Below are 24,553 nucleotides of genomic sequence, written 5' to 3' on the forward strand. Positions count from 1 at the left end.
CATTTATTATTTTTAAGGAATTTTTTCCCCGTGTAATGCAAAAACAAGACATTTTCACAAAATTTAAAATTTTTTCAAAAAAGAATTTACATTCCAAATCTTTTTGAAAAAATTACCAGCAAAGTTTGGTTCTCTATCATTCATTTTAAAAAATTTCAAAATGATATCTTAATAACTTGATGAAGAAAAAAATCTTAATTGAAGGTTCCCAAAATGGGAGACTTGGCGCTTAATGGGTTAAAATCCTTCAAGTTTTCAGTAGAGATCCTGATTATTCTACCGATTCATGCTACTAAATTTCGTTTTTGGGCTTCAAAATTTTTTGAGGTCATGTATAGAGTTTATAATTTTGTGAAAAGTCAGTTTTTAAAATTCGTATTTTTGTCTGTAGCGGACGAAAAAGTCTGCAAGCAGACCCAATTTTCTTCTAACGAACCTTTGAATATTACAGTATTGTAAAAGATTTTTTCTTAGCAAAAAAAGTTTCATAATTTTTTTTAGTGTTTCATTGAAGGAAAATAATCATTTAATTGAAGGATGGAAATCTGTCTAGTGGTTTTTCTTAAAAACAGAATTCCGACCTTAGTATAGAAAAGTGGCAGCCATGCAATCAGATAATTTTTACACTTACTTCTCCAACATCATAGACATAAACTTTTCCAAAATCATTTCCAACAGCAACTTGATGGCCTGATGGAGTCCAAATAACCCTGTTCAAAGCTGGATTCCCATCAACTGTTGCACTTACTGTCGGAAGCTGAAGAAAAATGACTCATATTTAATACTAAGCTCAGCAAATAACAGGCACGTTCCTATGTACCGCATATCGCAACAGTTTGGAGAAAAACAATACTAATGGTCCAGGAGTATTGAACAAAGTTGGGATTGGAAATCCAAAAGCACAGATCCCTTATCAAAAAACCAGAAAAGAGTTTGTACACATCTTTGAGAATAAATTTTATTTTATTATTATTATTATTATTATTTTTTTTTTTTTTTTTGGAATTTCTCTCTTTTTAGCACTGTAAGAATTTTAAATAAAGCAAATGGGAATCTGGTATCATTTAGTTTTATATTCATGTTGTAAACATTATAATGAGAAAATCTATAACTTAATACGAAATCCAGAATGAATGCACAGAACATACATTATTTTCTCTAACGTAAACGTTAATAGAGTACAGAGAAAATAGAACACGCAATATATTTTGTTAGAGAACTTAAAATACATACAACACAATCTTGAATCTCTCGGGTAGGAAAAAAAAACGAGATATCAAGTTTTTGAAAAAATTGCACTAGTAACTCTCCAAATTACACATACATATGAGACAGTGAGAAGACGTAAGGGGACATTTTCAAGTTTTGACTAAAACGCATATAAAGTTCCGGTCAAAGGTAAGTTTTCGTTGAAAAGATCTTCTAAATCATGCAGTATCTCAGGACTTACCTCTAGGTTGTACTGCATGTATTTTAAGGTCTTAAACAAAATATATTGTGTGTTCTGTTTTCTCCATGCTCTATTAACGTTCATGTTTATGAAAATAATGTATGTTCTATGCATTCATTGGATTACATATTAAGTTATAGATTTTCTCAATATAATTCTTTGCTTTCCTCGGATAACTTTTCATCCAAAAGCTCACATTTCTTTACATTGAAAAAGGTGTTCCTTGTATCATCAGAACACGTGCCTGCAGTGATTTGCAATTTTTGTGCATCAAAACGTTGGTAATTCATTCATTTGATTAATAAGTTATTTTGCAATGAGCAGCAATTTTGATTTTCTTTATTTTTCAACAGATTTAAAGTTCTAATTTTTCCCTCAAGCACATTCAATTTAAACTTTTCATTAGCCATTTTGTAGGTGTCAAAAATATGAAACAATGAGTAACACCATTTGTGAGTTATGCAAGAGATGCATATACAACTTTTGAAGTTTCCCCACTACTTTGTTAGGGAAAATTTAATTTCAATGTGACTTGCAGATGCGAAATGAATAATTAATTTAATAAGAATTAAAATTCTGCATTATTTGAAATAATTTTAAGTTAATTTCAATTTAACTGAAGAAAGCAAAATTTATTTAGGGCCCATAAAAAAATTAAAAGTAAATAAAAGTAGTAAGTATTGGAAAAGCTTAAATACTTGCAAGCATGAGCCTTTAATAGTTCACAGTAGATACTATCTACGTTATGGTACATTTTAATTTGTCATGAAGCACTTTCATTTCAATATAAAAGCAGCACTAATGGACACATAACGTTTTAAAAAAACACACTAAAAAATGCTGGAAACATCTTACCAGGAAACATCACGAGTTCAGTAATCATGAAAAAAGTTAAAAATGGTCGCATTCGAAAGAGTATCTTTAGAAAAAAAATTGACCCAAATATTTTGTGCCCTCGTCCTTTTGTTTTTGAGATATGGGGGTTCAAATTCTGTCGAAATCTTGCGAAAATTCGCCAAATTTAAAGACTTGGCAAGAAATGGAAAATACCACGTGATTTCATCGCCTGCGTCTAGCAAGACTCTCATTTCCATTCCTGGTCATCTGCAAAGCGCGTAAACGATGTTTCGAATTAACCCTTTACTTGTGTGGGTAAAATTAAAAAGTAACTATGAAGCCTGTGAAATGGAAACTAGAGAGCTTTATCCAGAGGAGCTACAACTTTGTAACGAAATTGAACGTAGGATTTAACTTTGTAATCGTGATAATAATGCATTTCAGAATTAAAATGCATTTCAAGTGTGTTTTACTTAACTAATTTAAGTTGGTACTCTTGTAATGAAATGTGTTGTAAGTAATTAATAATTATGTACGAGAATTAATATGAATAAGTAAAAAAAACATGCTTATTAAAGCTTATATATTGAAAATAAAATGGATAGTTTTTGATGTTGAAAGAACATGATCATGGATTGTAGTATCCCAGCTCTTATTTATTTTTTCAAAAGTTATTATCATTCATGAAGTTTTATTGTCTGACCACTGCTAGCGAGAATGTTTAATTTTTAATTTAAAATCGAAAAAAAATAATAATTAAAAAAAAGAAAACAGCGGATAGTAAATGTCAAAAATTTGCACAGCAAAACTAACGATGTCAGAAATTACTTCATAACAGATTCTCATCAAAAATTTTATAGTCGACGTTCATTACAACAACCCCTGTAGTTCGAAAAAGTCTGTCACTGCAATTGAAAGTCGCTATAACGTAAATGCACATCATATTGCATGTTATTTAGTCATTTTTAAAAATACTGAAGTCACTTTTACCAATTATGTTTCACGTTAAAAGGGAATTCAAATACAAGCAAAATAAAAATTAATACAGTTTTTTTTTAATTATTATTTGACTTGTTAGAGGGTTTACACATAACTTGAAAACGATACACATAACGAAAAACACACTGGAAGTAACTGACAGAAATCGTTTTTTTTTTTAATTTGAGAACATGGTTTGAAATCTTGAAAAATGTCGTTTTCTTCGTATTTAGATACTGTTGAAGACTTCAGATTTACGACTTTTCAAAAAAAAAAAAAAAAAAAAGACTTTAAAGTGTGTTTACCGTTTCTCTACGGTTATCATATTTTTTTTTAAAACAGTTTCATCATCGAATAAACTCTTTCAGTGGAAATATTTCACCCGCAGAAGCATAAAAGTTCTAAACATCAGTTTTTTAACAGACAGTCTTAAGAATAACAAAAAATTCCATTGATTTTACAATAAAATAAAACAAATATTTCGGGCTGTGGCGTTTTCCCCTATACAGTTGCACGTTAATATCCCGGAACAAAAGCCCCTAAAAATTTCAATGCCGCAGTCTGTGCCACGACACCCCGCGCCATGGTAGTCACCCCGAGTAAAGAATTAATGCGATATTTCTCACGCGCTTTGGTGGTGACCAAATATGGAAGTAAAATAAATGTCTTGTCAGATGCAGATGTTGAATTCGCGCCGTACCTTCCATTTCTGAACAAAACTCGCTAAATTTGGCGACTTTACTAAAACTTTCGGCAATTTTTAAGATATCATATTTCGATAACGTGGTCACGAGGGCACGTAGTTTCAGTACCATAAACATGTTTTCCAATGCTCTTTCGAATGCCACCAATTTGGAATTTTTTTGAATTTCCTTGATCGTGATGTTTCCTGGTTAGAAGTAAATAAAACGTTATTGGCATAACAGCAGTAAAAATACAATTTTGTATAATACGTAACTTAGTTTATTACATAAACATACTGAATAACTGTAGTAATAACTGTATTAAAAATCTTATTTTAATTTTAATGCATATAAAACTATAATACATATTTATTAAAGGTTTCTGTCTTAACATAGTTATTTGAAAAAGCGAAAAGTTAAAATGATAATAATAAAAAGTTGTACCCTAAGAATCCTAATTTTACTAAGCATTTAGCAATAGTAGTACACAAATAAAGTTAGTGATACAGCGAAAACTTACTTCAGTATCATTATTTAAATTCCAGATATCCAATCTTCCCATGCCGTCAACACAAGCGAAAACGGCAGGATGAATGGGAGACCAAGCAACATCGCAAACATAATCCCCATTATCTTCAAATGAATAGAGAGGCTTGCTGTCCTAGTTTTAGGAATTGGAATTAAACATTTTAAATTTTCATGCATAATCAATAATTAATTTTAAAAAAAAAAATCTTGTTTGAATAAAATATTTTTTTTAGAGAGGTAATTCCTCGGGTTTGGACATATCAAGTTTTTTACAAAACACTCAATATACCAAATATGTAAAGCCCTTGTTTCATTGTATGCACTGTATGAAGAACATGGATTCTGCTTTTACGTAATCCAATTAAAATTTGAAGAATTCGAGAAATAATATTTAAATGTAGTTTTTCGTTAAATAACGAACCTATCTCATAAGACTTGTCCATTACCAACAAATATTGTTATTTAAAAGATTATTAAAGGGAAATTTTCCTTAAATCATGTTCTTCAAGTTAATGAAATGAAACAAGGATCTAATAAATTTGGAGCCTTTGTGTGTATTTTGTGCAGCAACTAATATGTTTATTAAAATGGAATTGACTAGAAATGCAATAAAAACAATAAACTATTCTGACGTGGGAAGGTACAGGGCAGCATCTGCAGAAAGGCTTTTTTTAAAGATATTTGAAGAAACGAGTTTTCGTTTCCATTCAAACAAAGAAATGTTGGAATTTGACGTTTTTGCGTGCTTTATTTTCAGCAGAAACCAAATAAGTAAGATTGTACTATAAAGTTGAAGTACAATAGATGAAAAAGAAAAAAATTCAGATACTGCCATCCCACTGCAGTATTCAATTGTGGACTAAAATGCCTAGAAGTATAACAGAAAAGAGAAAATGGTTTACTGAAACATGCTATTCATGCACATGTTCCCAAAAGCTTTATAGAGTTTTTCCTATGTAGTGCTCGTCTAAAAATAAATAAAAGATAAAAAAATTTCCAACTTTGTTTAAAATGAAAGGTTCCATTTCTATTACTGTTTCAGACACTACAATTAATGCTATGTTTATTGTAAAGGTGTTTTTACCAGAGCTGTGGAGTCAATTTGATTACATGTATAAAGACCTACTAATAGGGAGAATAATTATCATTGTGGCAACCAGCTGGCTTGATTGTTTATCGAGCTTTCTATAACAGCTACCTACGCCCAATCCCAGTTTGCTTATTTTTTAACTTTATTTAACTAATAGCAACTGTCAGCAGCAAACAGTTTTGTCGCCTAACATTTTCTAAGTAATTACTTTCAGATAAAAATAATATATTATTCAAGTAAATGTTGGCACGAAAGCACAAATCCAAAAGATCGGATAAAATATAATTTTTTTAATCTAAAGACTTTATCTAAGAAAGCTTAGTTATCACTAAAAATTTTAAAATAAAATTAGTACATGATTTATTGGTTACAACACTGAATAATTTTAATTAATCCTAAAATATTCTTATTAAGGTTAATTCTAAAGCTGCCAATAAAATTAAAATAAAAAACTTAGCCAAGAAATGTAGGTATAGTAAAAGTTATTCGTACAAAGCTGTATACCGCCGCATTTTGGGTAAAATTTGCTCTTGACGTACATGTACCCGACCTCTACCCGCAATATAGTGCAATATTTTTGTTGAAATTTTCAAGATGAAATTTAAGATTTATTATTGGGAATATTTTTTTAGAATTAAATTATTTCAATCTTTATAAACCCTGAAATTAAGTTGAGGTGTTACCCACCAGATGGGCGTCCCGTCCAAGGGGGGGGGGGGGGGGGACCGCATCCTCTCAAAAAAAGTTTTTTGACTCGGCAAAATATATATATATATATATATATATATATATCAAGTTACAGCTTTTAAAAACTGAAAGCACAGGATTTGATCAATATCTATTTGTTAAACATTAAAGGAAAGCAAATTTTAATCCTATTCATTTTTTTTAATGGGATTTTTAAATATTCACACTTTAGAAATCGCAAATATTGGATAATTTAATTTTCAAAGTGAATTTCTAATGTTATATACATGTTAAGTTTACAATAAAACACAACGCGAAAATTTCATAAAAAGGAATCAATATTTCAATTTCTGTTTAAGGTTGCCCTATCCTCTGTTTAGGGTTAGGGTTTTCCCTCATGGGAAGGGGGTTCACAAAAAAAAAAAAAGTCGGCGTTGGACGTTTCAAAATCCAGGAGTTGGAGTCAGAGTCGATCATTTTTCTTCCGATTCTGCAGCCCTGGTTATTACTACTCTTATTTCTTATGAATTGAAAGAACCAGTATATGGTGAAAATAGGTTTTTAAATGGGGTTGTTTCCTTCAGTCAAAAGTAGTACTTTTAGTCAATGAAATTGAGAGAATAATCAAAGAAAATAACATGGATCCAACATTTATGTTTTAATTAATTTTTTAAACTGTCCGATTTTTCAAACAAGGCATGGTCTTGATGACGTCGCAAATGATGCTCTTTGGCGCATCTTTGTACCGTGTTTCTACGTTATGATAATCAAGAAGCAAATTAAAATTGCGCTCTCTGCTTGCCATCAACCATATTGTTGCCAATACATGTGAGTAAAGATGCAAATTAAATATTTTGCTCTGTGAATGGCAACACAGAATGGCATTTCATCATTTGTAATGTCATCGGCAAGAAATGTAAACAATGAAAGCTCACCAATTTAAGTAATTTTTTCAAAATATTAAACTTAAACAAATTATTTAAAAAATAGTTAGATCCTATGTTTTTAAACATGTTCTTTCAGAAAAAAATACTTTTAAAATTTTGGAAATGACCCCATTGTTAACTTGAATCAAGAAGAGCCTCGAAAATCAAGATTTATTTGTATAGCTTGAAAAGTTTCAAAACTGCAAAATCTATAGCTCCATGCTGAGTTCAGCTTTAAAACTAATTTATTAACTTTATTAGCAATCAACTTAACAGATATTGTTATTTATTTTTGAATTTGGCAACAATTGAAAAGCTTGTCCTATCCAAACTGACAGACGGGGTAAAGTAAGTACAATAAAAACTTTTTTTATAAAAAAGTTATAAATGGAAAAACAGGAAAAGAATTTTGGAGAAAAATTTCAATGCAGGGATACACAAAATTAAATTTAAAAAAAGGGGGGGGGAATCTTAGCCCCAGATGTTTCAAAAAATGAATGATCTGAAATCCATTAAAAAAAAAAATTAGATTACATGCTACTGTGAAACTTCTATTAGTGACCACCTCCAGTAATGACAAATTTTCTAAGGCACCAATTTTCCTCCCTATCTACCAAATCTTAAAAATCCTGTAAAAGAGAAAGTCAAAACCTCACTAAGAAACCAGCAAATTGCAAAACTCGGCACCAAAAAATGAAGGGATTTTCTGACACAGAAAACGAAAAGAGAGATAACAAAAGGAAAGTAGTAAAACATTTTAGTCTGGACAGATAACTATGTTCTCCTGCTTAAGTGAGCAGAAATAAACCAGGATAAGAGGGGTTAAAAACTATTTCTCTAAGCATTTCAAACAGATTCCATTTATGCCCTTCTGTTTAGAGCCTCAAAAATGTTTCATACTTTTTGACACCCTTGGGGAGCTAAGGTGACAAGCAGGTCAGGCATGCATTCGTCATTGTGAGAGGTTGATCAAGACAAGTAGTTTTTCAAAAGGTTGTTCTTGAAATTTAGTTGTTGCTCATGCACAGAACGGGAGCATTCCTAGGTCATTTTATAGGTCAGAATATATTCTTAGCTCCAATGAACAAGTGTTAAAGATTGCGCTAATGATGACAATATTAATAATTAATTTTTGTGGTTAAAGACAGAACTAGAAACAAAAGTTGGTTCAGAAAAAAAAAGAACCTGGAGTAGACAAATCTCTTTTCACATCTAAAAGCAAATCGGCTCCTAAGTGGATAAATTATATTATACGCAATATATTTTAGGAAAAAAAATTTCAGTTTCTATATTTGGGTATGTTTTTATCATTATGTTCTTTTTACTGTATTATGTTGTTACTATTACTGTTTTTTTGCATTTTCAAAGACGATCTCTAAGAGCAACCAACCTCCTTCAACAACCGCTTTTTTCAAGAACAGAGAGTGGTCGCTCTAGAAGTTTCACTGAATTCGCAATTTTAGAACTTGAATACCCTACCTTGCAAATATTTAAAAACTACTAAAAGAGGTAAAATATTCCATTCTATGTTTTCCCTTTATGGTAAAAACTATGCTTCAGATAGTTTGCAGTGGAATGTAATTCCAAAAGAAAAAAAAAAAACCATCACTCACCCCATAAACACAATGAAAAGTTACTGTCATCCACTACGTTTAAAAATAGGTCATTTGTTTGTTTACCTCTTTCAGCTGTCATTAACTAAAGATTGCAGCACCTTTATAGTTTATCGAAATTGCAAATATGAGGAAACTTTTTAGTAATAAAGAATTTCCAAAAATTAACAATAGAAAGAATAAAAAAATAGGAACAATTAAATCATTCAAATAAATAAAAGAAGATTCACTTTAAAAAATCCTTAACACAGATTAAAATATAATATATGATACATACCTTCAGACTCCATAATTTTACAGTCCAATCAATAGAAGAAGTCAAAAACAAATGTGAGAAATCTATGTGACCCTGAGCAGTGTGAGAACTTATTCCTGTTATTGGACCTTGATGTCCTTCAAAAATTTCATGTATCCCTGCTTTGGTACCATGTCTTGAAGCTTTTGAAATAAGAATTTTGTAATTAAAATAGAATAGTAACCTTTTTTTAAGTAAAACTAGACAATTTCTATCACATCTAAATGCATCAAAAGCATTTAAATATGTTTTTTTCCCCAGAATTTCAGTACTAAAATTTTTGGCAGTGATCTAAAATTCAGCAAAGTCTGGTTGGAGGATTTAGGGTCCTTAACTAAGTAATTACACTGAATTTATATTAAAAAAAAAAACTTTTGAACACTGAATCTGTTTAAATTACTTTCCAGTTTTCTTCAAAAGACAAAGTAAAAAACTGTAATAATTTTGCTTTTAAATTGTTTAATTTCAGGTGTGGTATATATATATATATACATACAGTAAAATTTTTTACTTCTTAAACAAATACAGTAAACTCTCGATAATCTGTGGAATAGAGTGGCAAGGAAACCACAGATAAGAAAAATCGAGGTTAATCCACAAATTCGGTAAAAACGATGCTAATATATGCGATAGCTTAAAGTTCTCAATAACACTGGCATACATTTAAACTATAGCTAAAACAAAAACAGTCCGTAAAAAACAGGATTCGAAAATATCATGATATTTTCCAAAACTTCGAAAATATCAGATATTTTGGTATATATGCAATAAGTTACCGCCCTATAGCCAGGGCTAAGGCAGAAATACACGAAATACACCGCCAGCTCAGTCAATTCCAGTCGAGGACTGCAGTTTCATGCTTATTAGCACTCGACTGAGCTGGCGGTGTATTTCATGTATTTCTGCCTTAGCCCTGGCTATAGGGCGTTAATTTTTTGAATATACCTGCCTTGCCTGCAATATTCGAGTTGAACCGAACCATTGTTTCGGTCACTCGTCTGGTCAGTGCTAATTCTATATTAGCTACCAGTTTGTTTGGCACTCTTGGCTTCCTTAAGAGGTTATCCGCCTCCAGCTCAGTTAGTCCTATGCCGGGCTGATGAGTGCTAATAAGCACGAAACTGCAGTCCTCGGCTGGAATTGACTGAGCTGGCGGTGTATTTCATGTATTTTGATATGTATCAAATATTTTGATACATATCTCATATTTTCAATCAGTACAAACTAAAATGTTCAAAATAGTATACGCATCTTCAAATCGCTCTTTACTTTCTTATATTATTATTATAATAAGTAGACTTAAAATTAAGGTTTCTTTCATTATTTATCCTTCAAATAATAATTTTCTATTGCCATCCAAAAAGTCTTTAATCAATGTTTAGAAAAAAGAAACAATCTAGCTTGACTAAACTTAGATGCAAGTGGATAGAAGCACCCAAGAAGGCATGGCAAAATGAGGATCGTGCAAGTCTTCTGCCATGGAATAAGAAAAGTTTAAAATAATGGGAAGCACAAAATTAGATATATCCATGTGGAAAAATTACACAGCAAACCAAAACAGGACCATTTTACAAAGCAAATGCAATCGGATTTCGAAACGCACAAAAAATCGGGGCTAAAGCATAAAAAACAACTACAATGCATAAATTTCAAGTTTAATCGGTAAAAGTTGGCAAGTAAGCACTGTGCTTTTCTTCAGCTTTAAATTATTACGATTTCACAGTATTATAATACTTCATTTTTATAGACCAATAAGATCAACAATGCATTAGTTTCAAAAGAAGAAAGTTATTAACCTGTATAGATAGTTCCTTCTTCACTTCCCACGACAAAGTTGTTAAAATCACCAGATGGAAAAGACATACTTGTAACCGATACAGGGCGAGATTGCTTTTGATGAGATAGTTCCATAGTGTCCTTTAAATTAGAAATAAATAACTTATATTGATGATAATATTTATGATTTTATTCACATCATAAAATGTCATATTCATAACAAAATACACTTTATGAGTTTGATCAATTAGTGGAATACATTCATATGTAATGTATTTTTTCTTGTAAATGATCATATTCTGAGGCACTCGCAGCCATTCATTTGGTCTAATAGTGACCATAGGAAATATTTTTTTCTTTGCTTTTAGTTTATTTAGAGGTGCTCACATGAAGGAGGGTGGGGAGTATAGGAGGAAGGGGGGGCAATGGTGCAGACTGAATCATGACCATCGTCATTGAAATTTTTAGAGGGACTGTTTTAAGGGGTATTTTTCTCTTTTTTACAGGGGGCTTCCAATTTCAGAGGTGAAGATACTTCGGGGTATGGGGGGGGGCACCCTTGCTCTTGGGGGGATGGGCATCCCTGGTTTACATGAGAAAAGATCACTTCTCTGGCTTTTCAAAGCTATTAATTGAGCTAATTATTTCTCAGCACCCTATTTAAACTTATTTTTTTGGAAAAAGATCTCTCCAAAAAGTATGCCTGTGTTTCATTAAAAAAAAAAAATCTCTAGGTAACACAGTTTTGTTAAATAATAATAAATAGTACCTGAGGAGTAGAAAGCATGTCAAGGCTCCAAGTGCAAAATTTACCATCTGTTGAAATGCTAACCAAATTATGAGCATTTTGTGTGCCAACTACTTGAATGCAGTAAACAGGATGCTAAAACAAAGCAATTAAGATTGTAGAATATGTTTTAAAAAGGTATCAAGAAAAATTAATTTCTTCACTAAAAATATCATACTGTGTGAGCTGCAGCTGACAAGGGACTTCTTTGAACAGGAGTGCGTTTACTACTTCTATTGTCCCAAAGTACAATTTGGCCAGAATAAGTTCCACCTAACACAAGATTAGGATGAAATTTGGCAAAACAGGTTGACATCACTGCTGACTAGAAACAAAAAGAATAAAATATGTAATGACCAGAATTTTAAAGGACATAAATTTTGAAAAATTAAACGAGTAATATGAAATTTTTATGAATATCATAATTACTTTTAACTTCTTTAACACGCAATGGCTCTTAAAAGTGTAGTACACTATAAAAATTCGATGTAAAACTGTATTTACCCAAAACTGAATTCAAATATGAAGTCTAATATTTTCCCACATCAACTCTATGTCATTCTAAATAAATCTCAATATTTGTTTTTTCAATATTGACTGTTTCTTTTTTAAATGGGTCAAAAAGCAAAAAGACAGAGAAATAACGTCACACAGAAGTCATTGTACACAGAAATATTTTGGGATAAATTTGTAATTTAAATTATTATCAGTCATTTTTTAATTTTTTCTGCATTATGGTGACACTTTAAATTACTTGGCTTTTACTTTTTACTTGTTTATTCTGTAATATAATACTTATTATTTTATTAAGTCTTGAAATCAAAATGAAACAGCAAATACCATTAAAAATTTTATTAGTTTTCATCATAATAATGGTAAATAAGTTTAAAATATAAATAAATTAATTAATTTATCCTATTAAACAGGACAAGCTGGGGGAGTGTCAGGGGAGGGCGGCATTAAACCGATCGGGATGGAATGCCACGCTAGCGGCCTCATGCGCCACTATGAGTTAAGAGAATCAAGTCATCAAGTCAACTCTTCAGTGCAAAATGAGTTCAAACACTCAATTAGAAATTGGATTAAAAACAAGGTAGGAGAAGGTCAATCGGCAAAGCAAACAAATTGGAATCAGATTTTATAATTAGAAAATTTATGAAAAATCCATATTTGGGTGCTGTAGTTTCTGCAGAATTCGACGAAATATTTTGCATTTCAATTTCATCTGAATCTACCAACAAAATGTTCAGAATAGATCGATTAAATGGACAAAATATTTTGTTAGTGCAAAAAACAAAGCTTTGGCTACCCTTTGCAAAATCAGTGAGAAATAAGCACGAAACGTTTTGGTTCCTCTTACAGGCAACCCTCGTTTATCGTTAATTCGTTCCAGACTTTACTGCAATAACTGAGTTTCCACAAAGTAGGATTCTGTATTTATAAACCAAATATTATCCAAATTAGAGCGCATAAAACTTACTTACGACAATTTAAATAGGTTTTGCACATAGTTAGAGTCCCCTAGACATGAAACAGCACCCTTATGAGATATATTAAACGTAACAGGTATCAAATTGTTAATTATTAGGAAATAAACTACACACACACCTGCCCTGCTTACACATTGCTATTAATCTATGAAAATAGTTCAACTTGTTCGATGATGAATCAATTGCCGGTTAGTGATCGTATGTACCCCCATTCTTCCTCTACATTTATCCTCATTAACGGTACAGTCAGACCTCGATATAAGGTCACCATGCATATAAGGTTACTTTCCTAAAGTCCCGACTCATTTAATAGGGATTCTGTGTAATGGATTATCGGATATATGGGCAGATCTCAAATACCGCCATTGCTTATCAGGTCAGTTTTGTCTGACTGTCTTTGAGCTATTTCAGAGCTTCACTGTCCACAAAATTTCCCTAGTACATCTTCTAGCGACAAAATGCCATCTGCTCAACGAATGAAAAGAAATCTTTTCCACAAAACACTTTATACCCTCAAATTTTAGGAAAAAGGCACGTAGAGACACGGGAATGCTGTAGAGAGAAGACCACTGGAGTGAGTAGTAGGATCATTCACCCCCTTAAGGCAGATAAAAAGCAAGTTTTGTTTCCTCTGGCTGCTTAATGTTGGTCCCTATTCATGCTTTGTAGATTGAGGGTGACAGTTTTTAGATAAGGGTCAAGGTCAATAGAGAAGGCTTTTAGCAATGTATACAAATTTTGAAGGCAAGTCCCCCATAGTTCATGTGTCCGTCGTAAGCACATTTATGACGGATGCGTTCAATTTGAACAAAAATTTTTCTGAAATAAAATGTTAAGAAATAATTTCCTAATTTCTAACTTTAATTGACTCAACTTAAGTAAAACATCGTTACTTAATCAAGTGATATAGTTTTTAAAACATTATATTTTAGAATTTGTTTTTTTTGATAAAAGTCTATGAACCAGTTATGAGGTCACTCCGCTTTTAAGGTCACATTCTCGAAGTTCCCAGGGGTGACCTTATATCGAGGTCCGACTGTATTAAGAATTAAACTTAAAATGCTAGTACATTGTTGAACACCATTTGCAGATGTATTTATCCCCTAGTAATAATACATAAATTTATACTTTCCAGTTAGGGTTTAACAGTTAAAATGAGATAGCGATACCCTACATTATCTTCGGCGATTTTGTACCTCCACTTCTTCAACTAGTACAACTACAGTCTAACCTTACTTAAAAGACATACTTGGTTATTGTTTTGTAGAAAAAAGTTTATACAAGCGCATAAAAAAAGCTAATTATACTATATTTGAAAAAAGAACAGAAAAAACCATGGCGTAGTGACACCGCAAAAGTGCAAGCGCAAAGTAGCAAGGGACGACTGTATTTACAAAGGAAAGAAAATTGAACATTTTTGGTTCCATAGATGGAATTTCAAAAAAATGAAGAATTTAATTGGAATAGTAACGCATGGCGGTGAAGGAGTTTTCTGTAGAGGTGCATGTCAGCATCAAGACATGATAATTTCATATTTGTTGATGAAATAATGAATAAAGTTGTTTATTTAAATATTTTACAAGGCAATTTAAAACTACCAGCCCAATAATTGAATACTGGAAACAGCTTTGTTTTTTTCTATCAAAATGATCCAAATCTCGTGGCTTTCTATGTTTGCATCTGGTGTCTTCAAAATTGTCCAAATGTTTTGAAAATACCAACTCAATTTGCCAGATTTAAACCGAATTGAATGTATTTGGAGAGAATCAGAGGTTAGAGTATGAAAATATGCCATTAAAACAATAAAAAAACTAAAGACAGTAATGGTCAAAGAGTGAATGAACACTGACTCAGAAAATACAAAAAAAAGAAAGAAAGAAAAAAAAAAAAAAAGAAATATATTTAATGTGCTTAAAATATGTTGTGGATGCTAAAGGATACCCTACTAAATATTAATTTAGTGATATATTAGAATATTTACCAATATGTAGAAATTTTTTTGAAGTGTACCCAGATTTTTGTAAGATTAAGTTTTTTGGTGCTTAATGATTTCTTAAAAATCAAGTTTTATTACCAAATAAGAAAGGACGAATTCAATGAAATTCCATGGTATTATTGTTGCATTCAATGTATTGCTGGTTACATATACATTAGAGTCGTTCTAAAAAACTAACAATGTCTTCCAAAAAGTTTTTAATAAGACACCCTGCTATTTTGTTTCAGTACATATATGTATAAAAAAGAGTTAATGCAATTATTTTTTAGGGTTTAAGTCAAAATTTAAGGATAGCTACCCCAGCTAAACATTTTTCAATACCAGAAAAAAATTAAATTGATCTAATTTCAGGCAAACTAATTAAACAGTTCATAAACTCTAATATTAAACAAACGTATGAAGCTTAAGATTTTCGTATTAATTGGCACAAAATTGTACAGACCCTATTTCTGTACCCAAGAGCCAGACTAAGGCTTAAGTCCAAAAATGGTAATTTTCTGGTTATTACTGTTTTATATGCAGAAACTTTTTCCGCATCAGGTCATGAAAATGTAATTCTATGAAAAAAAAAATTTCTTTATAATTATTTGCCAGTATAAAAGCAAGCGAGCCCCATCCTTTGCATGCGCCAGACAAAATAATTTTTTCGCTCTTTTGCAAAGTAGCAGAAATGTGACTTACGTTAGGCTGGCTCTGAGGTACAGATTTAAGGATTACATCTAGTAAAAATACAATGTAATATAAAATGTAAGAAATACCTGACAATGAAATATGTATTCTGGTGTCATCTTTTTGAATTTCATATTCCAGACCAGACAAACTCCATCAGGATCATGAGGAGACTCTTCATTATTATTGTAGGATGCAACTAGTAACTCTGGAAACTAAGAAGGGAAAAAATAACATTCCCGCATTAATGCATATTTCTAAACCTAAATATATTTCTCACAAAATGCTTACATTCCTTTCACACTAATAAAGTACAAACATATGAGTGCAAGACTGTAAAATGGGGCAAAGTGCTACCAGACAATGTGCGCAAAAAAAAAAAAAAAAAAAAAAAAAAGAAGAAAAAGAAAAGAAAAAAGATAGAATAAAAACATACACTGCTGCTTTGTGCTATTCAGGGGGGGGGGGGATTTTCATCAAAAGTTCCTTTTTAGGCATAACATTAAATTTTATGCTTAAGATATAAAAAATGCTGGTGGGAGGCGGATCAAATGCGTTCATATTTAGAACTCAATCTTTAACTCAACTGAGATGTTACATTATTTATTTTTTGTACTTTAGCTTTGTAAAATCTAGTAAAATTTTTGAGTGAAATTTTCCAGAGTACTAAAACTCTGGTAGCTGCAAATTTGGAAAAAAAAAATGGAATGTTTCACATTTGCTGATTTTTTTTTTTTTTTTAATAGAAGGCATAAATTTTTAATAAGTGAAATCTGGAAGTACTGTAAAACCTTGTTTATGCATCTTTACATTTATTTCATTTTCATATAATCCCGATTCAGTTCCATCTATTTTAATGCAAAATTGAATTGCTTATATGTTGCAAAATATTGCTTATGTGTTGTTTTTATATCACTAAAATTCGAAAAATTTCTGCTTGCCTATATCATTCTTGGTTTCTGTTGAGGAAGAATGTATCTCAGGTTGGTATTAAAGGTCAAATAAACAGGGGGGGGGGGAAGCGCTAGTAAATTTTTTTATGAGAGATTCAATTCACACAATGCCATACTCATTGTGGAAAGAACTGTCAGCTGACTACAAAATTATGATTAAACAAATACAACTATCTGCATGTACTTTTATGTATATTAGGAATATTATTACATTAATAAATGAAGATATGCTAGGTAGTATAAGTGTTTACAATATACAAGAACGGTATGATTTATTTCTCTTAAAAGTTTTGCATAAAAGTTCAGTTAATGGATTTATTGTAGTAGTTTTTTAGCATTTAAACCAAATTTTTGTATTTTTCAAAAATTGTGAAAAATCATTAATTTATAGAATTGTTCTGGAAACAGTATGAAAAAAAAACTGAATTTTAGTTACCTACTTGTAGCATTCATCGCCATGATATACAAAATGTAATAGTACTATAACATGCATTTACTAATCAATTCCTTGAGGAGTTAGGAAAATAGCATGTATAAGAGGAAATTTTGTTTGCAATGAGATACATTTTTACACTGTGAAAGGTAGAATCTTAATCAACAATCAATATACAAAAATAATTTAATGCCCAAAATGCACTCAAATGCTTCTGAGACCATATATAATTCTTTTTTTCATAGAAAGGAAATATTTTTATACCTGTGATGACCAGTCAAAACTCGTTACAGTTCTATTTTTAGACCAATGGTCATCAAAAAATATTCGATTCAAAGATAACTTTATTCCACTCTTGTCATCTCTGAAAAGAAAAAGATAAATAATAAAAATAATTCTTTTTATAAATGCTATGTCATTTCAAAATTATATTAATGAATTTTCACAAAAAAAGGGGGGGGGGGCGAGTACTAAAAAGAAAAAAAAAAAGCTGTAATGTACTGTAAAATAAAAATACGGAAGTATAGAGTTAAATTTTCAGAATTTCTAAAATTCTGTTCCATGTCATTTAACCAAGCGTTCTAATGTTATTCAAATGAATGAACACACATTAAATTGAGTCAATTGAGTGAGAACACACATTTAATTGAGTCATCTAAAGGGTTGAGAACCCTTTGTTTAGCAGTTTCATTAGCTCATAGCTTTTCACTGCAAACTGCTTTAGATTTAAAAAATAAAAGAACAAATAAATTGTTAAAAAAAGACTTTTATACAGTAATAAAACCTTGTCAGTAAGTAAGTGAAACACAAAATTATTTCATTTGATGAACAAAATTTTTGTAATTAAACCTTCAGCAAAGTTTATTTTTAGGATTTTTTCTAATAAAAAAAATTAAACTGAACTAAAATGAATTTACCCATCTTGTTCTTCTCCAGCACCAGTATAATCCACTAAAATATCAACATCTTGATACAAAGCTCTTTCGATAATTCGACTAGCACGATCAAAAAATTGATGGAAATCTTCCCTTAGCATAATTTGTTTCTTCTCATCTTCACTTAGTTCACGAACTGAAAAAATGCATTTTTCAAAATATATCTGAAAGTCATATTACATCAAAATATGCCAATTATTTAAATCTGAGAAGATAAGCTAAGAGTGTGTTCAAAACTGAAAATCCAAATCGTAAATACTATCTACCAGAAAATTTTTGTGGATGAGGCAAGGTATTTTGTAGCGTTTTACACAATGAAGCTTCATTGAACTGCTGCTTAATACCTGGAAGATCTACAGTTCCCGACATTGGAAAAGGAATTTTTTGAAATACACATTGAAAGTTTTATAATGTTGTGGTTTAATAGCCTTAATTTTCTTATTCGTTACACATTAAAGGTGTGATAGCTGGTGACAAAACATTGATGTTAGAAATTAATAAAAAAATTGATGGTATTAATACATTGACAAAGACACAGCAATGGTTTCAAACCTCAATCTTTTAAAAATTGTATTACATACTTTTATGGAAATATGACACATTAAAAAATAGTAAGAACACTCAAAAAATGTTTCTAAGTGGCTAGTGAATTCATTTGACATTCCATGCCTCTATAAAACACATTATAACTAAGATTTCAGAACTGTTAATGCCAGTAATAACAATAAATAACTTTTTTTTGCCATATTAGCCAATGAAAAAGTATCTGATGCATATTTTTAAGGTACTGAACATTAAAGCATGAAGGAAAATTAAAAGAAATAATTTTGTAGCATTTTTGGATTTTGTACTTAAATTTGATAAGAAAAATAAGGATTTTTTTAAACTAGATAACACTACAAAGAGCACAAGTTCAAAAATGAATCAGTAAGAATAAATATGTATCATAGCAAGAAAGGGCCAGTTGAAACAGGGTACAATTGAAACAATATTAACATTTAATGCAATAGCTTAATCTTCAATATTGTGGGGCCTGGGTCGGAACCAAAATTTTGTTTTGTGGAGGGTTTAACCAAACACATTTCTCACGAATATAATATGCTCAATTAAATATGATTTCATTCATATAGTATTTGATTATAGTCTGGATGATTTTTTTAATAAGTTTAAGCAAATGTAAAAGATGGCTCATCTAAGAAATGAAGAAAAAAATTTGATGCATACACTATACTTCCTTGCACCCAGAAGCGGATATAGACTACCATTTTAGGGGGGGGGGAATCATGCTAAAGAATGACTCCTCCCCTTCTCCCCCTACAAACAAACCTACAGTTTTGGGTGCGAAAAATTTCTGAAACTGCTTGAGTGTCAATGAAAAGCACAGAATCGCCCAGGACTAATGCACCTATAGGACAAAAATGTTACTACAGTGGCCGCCGCTTATAGGAATCACGTTTGATCTAAACAGTTTTCATTCCATAAAGCAACTGATTCAATAAAGCAGCTAATTCAAAAAAGCTGGATTTTATTCTGTTTTTGACAATTTGATTCATTAAAGCGGTTGATTCAATTAACCACTGATTCAATTAATCGGCATCCACTAATTAATTTCATAAGTAATGAAAAGAAGAAGTATTTCAAATGTTTACTTTAAAAAAAATTTAATGAATAAAAAAGATTACTGCAATCGCTTACTCACAAGTTGGTTGAAGACAATGGATGTATTTAATAGTGTCAACGGTTTATGGGGGAGGAGAGGTTATGATCCCCATGACCCTCAACCTGTATTGTATCCCTCACTGCTTGTACCTCTATTAATCAATGTTTTTTAGCTAACTCAAAAGAATGGATGCATGTACTCATCTACACGCATTTGAAATAATACTTCTTAAATGTATATTTTTGGGCAATAGTAAAAATATGTTAAATGCGGATTTTAGCTCTTTCAAATTTAAAGAATTTTGATGTCGTTGAATATAAAGGAAAACGCTGCATTGTTGTGTAAGAAATGTTTGCAAAAAGTGTTGAGAAAATAAATGCTGCATATACAATATTTATTTTTCAATAATAAAATGGTAAGAAAAAAAGGTTCTGTAAAAGAAGTGCGATGAAAAGAAACTTCGGGAATACAGTGTAAACTCCGATTTAATGATACTCTAATTAACGATTTTCTCAATTTAATGATACATTTCACTGGTCCGGATTTGATTGTATTAAGTGTCTGTTCTCCGTGATTTAACGATAACTTTCTCCAGTCCCTTGATAATCATTGAATCGAGGTTATACTGTCTTTTGAAAATATTTTTTGGGGGTTTGAACCCTATAAATCCCCCCTTGAAATACGGTAATGTTGTAGGGGTATCATAAACAGAGGAGGAAAACTCTAGAATAAAATTCTAACTGACGAATTCTGTTCTGAGCATTCTTAAAAATTTTTTTTCGCGGTGTGCTATCTTCCTCTTGTCAGATAATCTGATCCCTATTAATCCAGAGAATACAAACATTTGAACATAAATGCCAGTTTGGTAAAATTTTCTACCCCTATTTGACTTCCTAATTTTCTGTGTGTAAAAAATAAAAAGGCTGAAAATATTACAACCTACAATTAACTTTTAAAACCAGCTTACCTTTCTTCTTTTCTTCTTTTGCAGGTTCGGATCCAGGAGGTATGCCGCTATCATGAGCAGGTCGAACCATTTCAACGTGGGGTAGTCCTTTATGTGGATGATGATGACTTGACGTGTACAATGGAGGTGGTGTATCCATGTCATGAGATGTAAGAGATGATCCTTCAATATCATCTTCAGCTGGTACATCAGCATATGTAAGAACTAAGATTTATAAGGAAACATTAGGAAATAAAAGTTAAAAGATTTACTTATACACAATTCAATTATCAAATACAGTTCGAATGACCTATCACTTTTTGATATACATATGACATAACTGTACTTCTTACTCATTCTATTTAGTGGTTTTTACATGGATTAAGCATAGTACATGCAATGTAATATAATTAAAGGGTCAAATTACTTTAAACAAACCAATGCATAGAATCTCATGTCAGTAATAGTTTTCGTCTATTCTATTGAGGCAAAAAATGAACAAGCAATGAGACAGTGAGAAGCAAAGGGATGTAAGTATCAAAATTAAAAAAAAATTGAGATTTATAGAAATCATAGGAAAACTTCGCCTGTGCATTGGTGCAAAGGATAGTGCTAGTTGTCTTGGTAGGTTCTTCTATACAGCATGATTTAGAAAAAAAAATCGATGAAAGCCTACCAAGGATCTGAACTTTAAATGTGTTTCCCTCAAAACAAGTCCTTTTAAATCTCTTTGCTTCTTCCTGCCACATATAACCCAGTCAGATCATATTTGACTTGGAAATTACCTTAGTTCCCCAGACGAGTACAATTTTAAAGAAATTAATAATAATAACAAAAAAAAATTCATAGAAAGCCTGCACTAAAATCTACCGTTCATATTTAAAATCTTGAAACCAGATTTTCTTTTTTACTTCAAGCAACATTTTATTGCAATTGCATATTGATAACTCTAAATTTTAATCTCAAAGTAATATTTTGAAACATTTGCAATACATATCGAGATGAAATTGAATTAATATCGAAAGGCTTTATGAGATCACGAGCTATAATCGACCAACCAGAAATTGCAGCCGAATTAATTCTCATTCCTTAAAAGAAAAACACAATATTTTACAAACAGCATGTCCAAAGGAAGATGGAAACTTGAATTTCTATAATTTTAAAAACTCTGGAAAGCAGTGGAATATGCAGAAAAACATTTTAGAGTACTTATGTTTCACATAAACTACTTAATTTAATCGGTTACTGTAAAGAATTTAAAAACATACATTGGTTATAATTTCATTTTTGTAATATGACTTAATCAGCAAACTAGCTTAGCTCCAATTTCTAACGACTATGTAAAAGGTAATGAAGCTCCTTTGTTTTCAGTTTTTAACATGGTAAAAAATGCTTCAAAATATTAATCAAGATTAACCTTCTTCTTAAACAAATATTTTTCAGTTTGTTTTGATGAAAAAACTACAAAACAAATTTGTCATACCTTAAAACAATTTCTCTAAGAAAAATTCTCATATTTATTACAGAATAGATAGAAGTAAGGAAAGAACACACTAATCCATAAACTTGTTTCAAAAAAAATAATCATTCAAATCCGCTCAGTTAAAAATATTACATCATTGAATCTGGTAATTTAAATAATAAAAGACACAATCTTCCTATAAATAAGTTCATCATACAAGTTCATTGTCAGAATGGAAAAAAAAAATCTATATCATTAATTTATATAAAAGGAGTTAGGGGAAGAAAATTATTTAAAAAAGAAAAAGGGGGGGATACAAGAGCTAGCAGTGCATAACTATGCAAAAATGATATAAAAACATCATGCAATTGCACATGCAAGAAAAAAAAAATTTATACCATAAAAATAAACACACAAACAAAAAAGATAGCCATACATTAATACATTTAATGACATAAATACAACACAACTGAATTTAAAGTTAGAAAAGGCAATCAATAAATTATATTGTTAGCAAAATTACATAAACAGAATTCTGTATTTTCTACGAACATTTGAAGAGTTCAGTTTAGTAACATCATTTTTTTTATAGATCAATGTACAGTTAGAAAGTACTTCAATCCTATATACTATCCAATAAACGATAATATGAAATATAGTAGCTTCAAAACAACACACTACACCAACACATATAATAAAAAATATGAGTAGCTAATACATAAAATAAATTAGTGTTTTATACAGGATTAGGTACAGCTATTAATTAGCTAATTTTATGGAGTCAGAACCGACAAATTAGAACTAAATTACATGCAAGTTTGAAATTATAGGTATGAATGGTCATGGAAAAGCAAAGCATGTCAGTATGTCACTAGCATTTCGTATTCTGAGTGGACCTACCTTGAAATTCATCATCCCATTCTATCGAGTAGTGATAAAATAATGTTTCCAGCGGAATTGAAATAAGAATAGGAAGATTATAGCTTTTTCCATAAATAAACTCACATAAAAATAAAAAATGACAATGTAATAAATTTTTATTTAAGGTATAAAGATGTATTTGATATTCAAAATAATATTACTTATCAACATATCACATTTAAATTCAAATATTATCCTGTTGCTTTCTACTAAGTTCATAAAAAAGTTGATAGAAATGTTTTGCATAGTAGTTTTTAAACAATAAGTATTAAACTAAGTATTTTGAAATTTTTTGGAACTTAAAAAAGAAAAGAAAAGAAAAAAAATATCTAAGAGTGTACTTCTTATACCCAAACATAAAATCTTGGAAGGAAAATGTATAAATGAAATAAGACTGAATTACATTTTATAAAAATTTGAAATTTCATTAACTTGGTGTAATTAAAATTTACAAGTATTTGACAGAGCTTAATAAAAATTTCCAACAAGAAAAAATACATACATATAAATAAAGGTGAGATAATGTAAAGAATATAAAAGTTTAATAGTACTTTGGAAATTCTAAGATATGAGTTTCTTTCTAACAGTAAAAAGGAAAAAATAAAATAAAAGTATATGAATTATAAAAATTGCAGCTGAAAAAAAGATGCTTCAAATTGTTTAAAAACTGGTCAAAAGAGTTCTAATTAAATAATGAAAAACATCAGCAAGGAAAGTTGCATAACATTTTAAGTATTAAAAAAAATGCATTGCTTCGAACAACATTCAAAATTAACAAAAAAATAACAGCTTCGCTATACATGATGGTGATAAATTAAAATATCATCCAGTTTTATGAATTATGTAGTACAGTCTCAGCTCCAAACAAATTAAATTCTTACCTTCATCCCAGTGAATGACTACAAAAAATTTAATTTAAATCAATAAAGCATTTTAGATAAGCTATACATAACTATTTTGTAGAAACAACACATAATAATGTAACAGATGATTGATAATAATCTTACCATAATAATCCAAAGGGTGTGCTAAAAAAGAAAGAAAAAACATTTAGCAATGAGTCAGTATAATAATTAACAGGGAAAACAATTGACAAAATAGCAATTTATATTAGCAAAATATTTTTTTACGTTTCGGTACAACCAAAAAGCTGATAATTTGATATATATCGTTCATTACTATGCAGGTGAGACAGCATATATTAAATTAGAGGGATAGAGAGAGAGAAATATAACACAGCAGAAGCTCTTCTAACCACCCTAACTGGGTCAGATGCAAGTCAGTGGATCTAGAGAAAATTCAGAGCTCAAAGGGTAAGGCTGCATGCTAAAAGGTGGGGATGGGTGAGGAATAGAGATGGGCAAAGCTGTTCTCTTTAACAATTCGTTCATCAGAGGATCTTTCATGTTTTTGACCCCTACAGTGAACTCTTTCATTT

General features: G+C 30.5%; 1 protein-coding gene across 2 annotated transcripts in view; it reads right to left on the minus strand.

The window, feature by feature from the left end:
- LOC129217044 (cytoplasmic dynein 1 intermediate chain 2-like) overlaps window positions 1-24,553 on the minus strand; it is a 52,125-nt gene that overhangs the window by 3,115 nt on the left and 24,457 nt on the right. Inside the window, exons 6-18 of one of the 2 annotated variants that reach the window (XM_054851282.1) lie at window positions 24,123-24,143; window positions 23,997-24,014; window positions 23,095-23,115; window positions 20,754-20,957; window positions 18,109-18,262; window positions 17,456-17,555; window positions 15,895-16,020; window positions 11,829-11,975; window positions 11,633-11,746; window positions 10,884-11,004; window positions 9,070-9,230; window positions 4,469-4,609; window positions 632-757 (exon numbers count right to left, since the gene is read on the minus strand). In XM_054851282.1, coding sequence (XP_054707257.1) covers window positions 632-757; window positions 4,469-4,609; window positions 9,070-9,230; window positions 10,884-11,004; window positions 11,633-11,746; window positions 11,829-11,975; window positions 15,895-16,020; window positions 17,456-17,555; window positions 18,109-18,262; window positions 20,754-20,957; window positions 23,095-23,115; window positions 23,997-24,014; window positions 24,123-24,143 — 1,454 coding nt within the window. The remainder of the gene's footprint in view (window positions 1-631; window positions 758-4,468; window positions 4,610-9,069; window positions 9,231-10,883; window positions 11,005-11,632; window positions 11,747-11,828; window positions 11,976-15,894; window positions 16,021-17,455; window positions 17,556-18,108; window positions 18,263-20,753; window positions 20,958-23,094; window positions 23,116-23,996; window positions 24,015-24,122; window positions 24,144-24,553) is intronic. The other variant, XM_054851283.1, reaches the window with a different exon arrangement.

Source organism: Uloborus diversus, chromosome 2, assembly GCF_026930045.1.
Source record: "Uloborus diversus isolate 005 chromosome 2, Udiv.v.3.1, whole genome shotgun sequence".
Taxonomy (NCBI): Eukaryota; Metazoa; Arthropoda; class Arachnida; order Araneae; family Uloboridae; genus Uloborus; species Uloborus diversus.